Source organism: Octopus bimaculoides, chromosome 2, assembly GCF_001194135.2.
Source record: "Octopus bimaculoides isolate UCB-OBI-ISO-001 chromosome 2, ASM119413v2, whole genome shotgun sequence".
Taxonomy (NCBI): Eukaryota; Metazoa; Mollusca; class Cephalopoda; order Octopoda; family Octopodidae; genus Octopus; species Octopus bimaculoides.
The window spans coordinates 186,732,074-186,739,871 of record NC_068982.1 but is presented as its reverse complement, the minus strand read 5'-3'; the positions used below and the strand labels follow the sequence as shown (position 1 = coordinate 186,739,871).

General features: G+C 40.6%; 1 protein-coding gene across 2 annotated transcripts in view; it reads left to right on the top strand.

Moving 5' to 3' along the window:
- LOC106874823 (protein FAM76B) overlaps positions 1-7,798 on the top strand; it is a 24,101-nt gene that overhangs the window by 12,750 nt on the left and 3,553 nt on the right. The window contains exons 4-7 of one of the 2 annotated variants that reach the window (XM_014922703.2): positions 985-1,140; positions 3,248-4,035; positions 6,077-6,154; positions 6,920-7,067. In XM_014922703.2, coding sequence (XP_014778189.1) covers positions 985-1,140; positions 3,248-4,035; positions 6,077-6,154; positions 6,920-7,067 — 1,170 coding nt within the window. Of the gene's footprint in view, positions 1-984; positions 1,141-3,247; positions 4,036-6,076; positions 6,155-6,916; positions 7,068-7,798 lie in introns of both variants that reach the window. The other variant, XM_014922702.2, reaches the window with a different exon arrangement.

Sequence of the window (7,798 nt, the reverse complement as noted above, 5' to 3'; positions counted from 1 at the left end):
ACATAAGAGGCACTATCTGATTGTGATCGATGCCAGGCCCGCCTGACTGGTTCCTGCCAGTGGCACGTAAAAAGCACCCATTACACTCTCAGAGTGGTTGGCATTAGGAAAGGCATCCAGCCATAGAAACCATGCCAAATCAGACTGGAGCCTGGTGCAGCCTTCCAGCTTGCCAACGCTGGTCAATCCGTGCCAGCATGGACAATGGACGCTGATGATGATGATTGAAGTTATTGCATCATATTGTATAGTGCAAGCATGGCTGTGTGATGTAGAAGTTTGTTTTGGCAACCACTTGGGAAGAGGGTTTCTACTATAGCCATGAGCTGACCAGTGCCTTGTGAGGGAATTTGTTAGGGTATTCAGGTCACAACCATAAGGCCATGAGTTTGATTCCCGGCAGCACATTGTGTCCTTGAGCAAGATGCTTTATTTCACGTTGCTCCAATCCACTCAGCTGGCAAAAATGAGTTGTACCTGTATTTCAAAGGGCCAGCCTTGTCACACTGAATCTCCCTGAGAACTATGTTAAGGGTACATGTGTCTGTGGAGTGCTCAGCCACTTACACATTGATTTCCCAAGCAGGCCGTTCCATTGATTGGATCGACTGGAACCTGTGTCGTCTTTGCTTAAACAAAGTGTGGATGCTGATGTTGATGTTCTTCATCACAGCCTGTTACTCTGCACTTTTAAAGATCTGTGAAATAAAGAAATCCCTTGCAAAATAGATTAGGAGGTTGGTGACAGAAAGAGCATCCTGCTGTCAAACCTTGCTTCAAAACCCATGCTTGTAATGAACTTCAAAAGAGGAACAAACAAATTACACATTTCTAATTATCTTAGGCTCATATCTTGATTAATTATGCCATCAATTAAATTTGAAAACTAGATTATATTTAATGACTTTGAGTGTTTATTTTTTTTCTTTTCTTTTAATAAAAAGTTAATTTTCATTTGTGCTTTCTCTTTTCCTCTGTTTGTAGCCGACTGCCTGTGAATATTGCAATGTCATTGCATCTTTTATTGGGAACAAGTGTCAACGTTGCACAAACTCTGAAAAGAAATGGGGCCCTCCTCAGTCTTGTGAGCAGTGCAAACAGCGATGTGCATTTGACAGAAGTGATGACAGCAGACGAAAGGTATGGAATTAGGGTTTCTGAAAAACAAAGCTTTTTAATGGTTTTCATCATATTTATTTCTATAGAATAACAGCCTTGTTAATTATTAACTCAAACAAGCTTTCATTTTGTTTATGTGTTGTGCATATAGTTTTTATATTCTTTGGTTGTTCAAAAATGGTGTTAGGAATAAGTATTGTGTCGTCTAAAACTCTAATCTGCAAACATCACAGCCTAACAATGGAGTTTCCTTGTGGGCTCCTTGTTGTAGCTAGATAAAGAATTTCGACGCTGGCATACAAACAGTGTCATTGTTTACAATCTGCTTTGAAAACATGTCTGGGCATTGAACTGTTTGAAGGACAAGGAGAAGTATTACTTTACTAAACAGATGAGGGTAGGCAACAGGAAAAGCATCCAGCCATAAAAAAAAATTCCTGAATAAGCTATGTCTGACTTATGCCTGTATGGATAATAGGAAGTTAAATGACAGTGATGATGAATATGTTGTCAATGTGATTCAATTAGATTATAAAATAATTACAATTTTAACTGGTTCATAAAGCAAATATATATATATATATATATATATAATTTGTTATTCGTGTATTAAGGTAGTGTTTGAAACACAAATATAAATCTCTAACCATAACCTTTATCTCTAAACTAATCCTTTTGCAAATAAATTCAGTGAATTTTAAAATAATCTGAATTCTGTGTTGTGGTGCACTTTATTTGTGGCACATGCACCAGAGTTGTTGTCTTGCCTTCAACAAGATAAAAGAGTCCTCTCCACCCTGCAAATGTATGTGTATTGTATACACTCATACATATAGAGAGAGTGAGAACTAGGAAGTCTCTACCAGGTCTCTTTACCTGTTAGAAATAACAGCCAAATCTCCTTCATGTCACACCCTACCACCTTAAAAGAGGAAAAAAGCACATTGGATAATGTGGTCCTAGATACACTGTACCTGAAATTAAAAACATTATGACCATGGCTGGAATATCTTTGATCGTGGGTCTGCTTGATCAGAGCTGATGTGAAGTTAAACAACATCAATAATGTATGTGGCTAAACAAAAGATAATCTCTTGGCTGTCATCATCATCATCCTTTAACGTCCGCTTTCCATGCTGGCATGGGTTGAACGATTTGACTGAGGACTGGCGAACCAAATGACTACACCAGGCTCCAATCTGATCTGGCAGAGTTTCTACAGCTGGATGCCCTTCCTAACGCCAACCACTCCGAGAGTGTAGTGGGTGCTTTTTACGTGGCACCAGCACAAGGGTCAGTCCGGCGGTACTGGCAACGTATGGTAACAAATTAAAACATTCACCAAAAATAATCATCATTTGATGTCTGTCTTCCATTCTGACTTGGGTTGGATGGTTTGACAGGATCTGATGAGCTAGAGCATCACTTTGAACCCCAGCGTCTGCTTTATTAGGGTTTCTAGAGCTGGATGCCCGTCCTAATGCCAACCACCGACAGAGTGTACTGGGTGCGTTTTCCATAGCACCAGCACTAGTGAGGTTATCAGGTAACTCTCAGGATAAACACCCCTCAACTAAAGGGGTTGTTATTGAGAGGAAGGTGGGTTTATGCCAAGGAATGAGAGGCTAAATTAGGGTAAAAAGACAAGTACAGGGATCATGCTGTAGAAGAAATACATGAAATGTGTGAAACCTTTCTACTAAAGGAACAAAGCCTGAAATTTGGGTGGGGTGGGACTAGCTGATTACATTGACCCCAGTGTTCAACTGGTACTTAATTTATTGACCCCGAAAGGGGTGAAAGGCAAAATCGACCTCGGCAGAATTTGAACTCAGAACGTAACGGCAGACGAAATACCATTAGGCATTTTGCCAGACGTGCTAACGATTCTGTCAGCTGGCTGCCTTAAAATGTGTTAAATAAAAATATAATGCTTTGCCTTTATGAATAAAACAAGATTTTGTTAGAGTAGTTTGGTTTAAATTGAGATGAATTCTCTATTGCATGCTAATTTTCTGATACTGGTGCATTGAGAATAACTTGTGTGAGTTGTTGATTTATTATTCTGACTGAACCATTGTAAAGAGAAATAATAATAATGATGTGATTATTTTGTTTTGTCTGACAGGTTGATGGGAAACTGTTATGTTGGCTTTGCACTCAGGCATATAAAAGAGTGCTGGCCAAAACTCGACACAGGCAGGAGGAAGCAAGACAAAGCATGGCCAGTCGCTGGGGGAACTTTGAAGGATCTAACAGCAGCAGCAGCAGCAACAACAACAACTCTTCACGCAAAACCGGCAGCATGTTGGACAAAAACAAGGACAGCGGAATAATGTTTAACCAACACAAAGAAACCAGTCATGATAAAAACAAAGAAAAGAGTAAAGAGCACATTGGTTTGTTTGAGAAAAGTGCAAAAGACTTCACGAGTATCTTTGAGAAGAACAAAGATTACAACAGTGCATTTGACAAAGCTAAAGAAATAGGTCCAAATATGGAGAAAAACAAAGAACACAGTAGTGAGAAAGGTAAAGAACATTGGGGTGTATTTGACCGAAGCAAAGAGGGCGGCCGATCCTTTGATAAAATGATGAAGGAAAAATCTCGCGAACATACAAAAAAGGGCTTTGACATGGCAAAAGACAAGTCCAAGGCACACTCCAAAAAAGTCCATCGGAGTCGATTTGGGTCTGGTGATGAACCGAGCAGTATGTACGAAGGGGGGAGTCCAGATGGTGCAGAGGGAAGCGTGGGTAGCCACAAGGAAAGTAGCAGTGGCAGTGGCCACAAGGATCATCATCATCATAAAGCTCACAAAGAACATCATCATCATCACAAGTCCCACAAGACCACACCGAAAGAGGATTTGAAAGAATTACATAATTCTCACAAGAACAAATCTTTGAACAGCATGTAAGTATCTTCTTTTTTTTTTTTCCGTATTTCTGTACCTGTCTGAATAGGATATACAAACAGCTTTGAATGCCTGAATTCTATTCATCATCATCATCATCGTTGTCGTTTAACATCCGCTTTCCATGCTGGTATGGGTGGGACGGTTTGACTGAGGGCTGGCAATCCAGAAGGCTGCACTAGGCCCCAATGTGATCTGGCAAAGTTTCTACAGCTGGATGCCCTTCCTAACGCCAACTACTCCAAGAATGTAGTGGGTGCTTTTTACATGCCACCAGTAGGGGACCAGTCAGGTGGCACTGGCATCATCCACACTCAAATGGTGCTTTTTATGTGCCACCGGCATGGGTGCCAATCAGGCAGTTGCCATCAGCACAGGTGCCAAGTGGGCTCTAGCATGGGCTGTGTGGTTAAGAAGTTTGCTTCCCAACCATATGGCTTCAGGTTCAATTCCAGTGTATGGCACCTTGAGCAAGAGTCTTCTACTAAAGGCTGACCAAAGTCTTGTGATTGAATTTGGTGGATGGAAGCTGAGAGAAGCCCATTGTGTGTGTGTGCGTGTGTGTATATGTTTGTGTTCTTTGTCTTGACATCACATTATTGTCATAAATAAATGTTGTTCATTTCTAATCTTTTGCAAAGACATATCTGGCCATGGGGAAATATTACCTTGTTTGGAAACAGCTGAGGGTTGGTGACAGGAAGCGCATCCGGCAATTGAATATCTGTTTCATTATCCTCTGTCCAACCCATGCAAGCATGGAAAAAGTGGCTGATGGTGATGATGAGGAATGTCACTGAAATATTTAATATTGATGAATGAGTTTTACTTTATTGCAAACAAGAGAATGTTATAACTTAATGTGCAGGTGTGACAGAGTTCAAGGTGAATCTGTGCCAAGGGGCTTCACTCTGCAGACTATAACTCTGTTACCATAGCAACAGTTCCAATACTGTTTGAACAGATCTTGTATATTGTAGAGGTGTTGTTTGTAATTCGTAGAAGTCTGTTTTCTATATGTTTGCTTATATTCTTGAGTGTGGTGGTTGGTTGATGTTCCCTGGCATGAGTGGTGGATTTGGTCGGTGTTAGTTTAAGTCCTGTAGCAGAGCCTGGTTTCTGGTTGGTTGATGTAGAGTTCAATAGGTTGTGCTGTGACTGTTGGAAGAGAGATGACTGCAGTGTCATCTGTTTATGAGGCTTTGTATTGGCTGAGCAGTTGGATCTTTTATAATACTTCATTCAAGAAATTATAAATTCTGGGATGTTTTGCTTTTGTATACTATATACCAGTGGTTCCCAACCTGGGGTCTGCAGACCCCTGGTGGTCTGCAAAGGTAGTACAGGGGGTCCGTGAACTAAATTCAAAATTTTGTATGTATGTATATATATATATATGTACATAAGGATAAACCTATTAAAAGGGGTCCGTGGAAAAACTCATTTAAATAAAAGGGTTGGGGACCACTTTAGAGAACCACTGCTGTATAGGCTTGAAGAAGGTGCATGGCTTCCTTACTAGGGTATTTGACTAACAATCATGGGTTTGATTTCCAGTGGTGTATTGTGTCCTTGAGCAAGACGCTTTATTTCACGATGTCCCAGTCCACTCAGCTCACAAAAATGAGTTGTACCTGTAATGAAAAGGGGCCAGCCTTGTCACATTCTATGTCATGCTGAATCTCTTTGAGAATTACATAAAGGCTCCACGTGTCTATGGAGGACCCAGCCACTTGATCATTAATGCCACAAGCAGGCTGTTACATTGATCGGATCAACTGGAACCCTTGTCGTTGTCATAAGGCTTAATGGCATGAGAGAGAGAGAGACGTTTCGCAGCTTGCATTTTGTGCTGTTTCTTTAGAAAGTCTTTAGTATTTTGTGTGCAAATGTGTAGTGGTGGATGTGGCTGAAAGTTTTGCTTGTATTGGTGGTGGTTAGGTGGTACCTGAGTACTGTCGTGGGTGTTGATGCACCAGTTGAACTATGATGTCCCTTTTATATTTTCTGCTTCTAACTGTATTTTGCTACTTTCTCCAGACTAATGGACCACAGTCCCCCTACCAAAAAGTCCAAAATTGAGAAAAGCACAAGTAATGGCCTATCAAGCAGCAAAAGGTATGTATTATATGTCTTTTTTTCTTTTCTTTTTTTGAAATACTCTGCTGAGGACATGCGTAGGCTTGAAAGAAATGAACCTAGTATCATCTGCTGGATGTGTCATGTCAGTGTGCATACACAACTGTGTTTGAGTGCTCTGAGAGAAAGGTTAATTGTAAATTTATTTACAATCGATGAATAACAAACAAGATGGGGACACCTGTCCACCCATTGTAAATAATGTACATAATTCCTCATCCCCAAAACATAGAATGGGGTCAATTTGTTTGACTAAAACCCTTCAAGGAGCCAGTCCAGCGGCACTGGCAACGACCTCGCTCAAATGTCTTTTCATGTGTCACCGGCACAAGTGCCAGTAAGGCGACGCTGGTAACGATCATGCTCAAGCAGTGCTATTTACGTGCCACTGGCACGAAAGCCAGACAGCTGCTCTGGCAACAATTACACTCGGACGGTACTCTTAGCGCTTCACTGGAACAGGTGCCATCACGATTTCGCTTTCACTTGCCCCAACAGGTCTTCGCAAGCTGAGTTTAGTGTCCTGCTGTAGAAATCACGTCTTACAACATGGACCAATTTCCAACTCACAAATGTATCCCTTGTTTTGTCAGTCTGCCAGCCATATATTAATAATGGTTTTAAGTGTCTTGTGTACAATTTGCAGGAGGGTCCTTTTTTTAATGCCCTAATAAAATGTACAACTGTTCCTATTGTGTGTTGTCTTTGGAAAGTTCTGAGGTTATTCTATTATAATTCCAGCAGCTTGAGCTTGAGTTTTGCTGATGCTGCTTTGATGGACCCCAACAGTTCAGACCACGTCATTGCAATTCAAAGACTGCACGATCAGATTGAGGCCAATAAGAAACAACTGCTTTCAAAGGATTTACAGCTGAAGGAAAAAGAATTGAAGGTATTTTCATTCTTCGTTAACCCTTTAGTGTTCACATTCTTCTGTCACGTTTTGAATAATTCTTGCACTATTTTGTGGCTTTAAGACTTTGGTGAGGTAACAGTTAAGTTTTAGAATGATACTGTAGGGTTGGTGTGAGAGGCCAGATCTGGCCTGCTTAAACATAAAACGGGTAGAATATTTGGGCCGGATATGGCCGGTTTAAATACTTAAAGATCTGCAATATTATTGTAACAATTAAGTTACCTCACCAAAATCTCAAAGCTACAAGATTAATTCATATTCTTGCAATGAATATATTACTTTATTGTAGCCTTTTGTAACATTTTGACTTCCTTGTGGAACAATAGTTGTTACAAAAGAATTATAAAGCATCTGTATTAACGGTTAAAATTCAAAGACTTTTTTTCCTTGTATTTTACATAGACGTATACATATATATGAGCATACATACATATCATCATCATTATCATCATCATCATCATCATCATCATCGTTTAACGTCCACTTTCCATGCTAGAATTGGTTGGACGATTTGACTGAGGACTGGTGAACCAGAAGGCTGCACCAGGTTCCAATCTGATTTGGCAGAGTTTCTACAGCTGGATGCCCTTCCTAATGCCAACCACTCAGAGAGTGTAGTGGATGCTTTTACGTGCCACCGGCACAAAAGCCAGTCAGGCGGTACTGGCAACGGCCACGCTCAAAATGGTGTATTTTATGTGCCACTC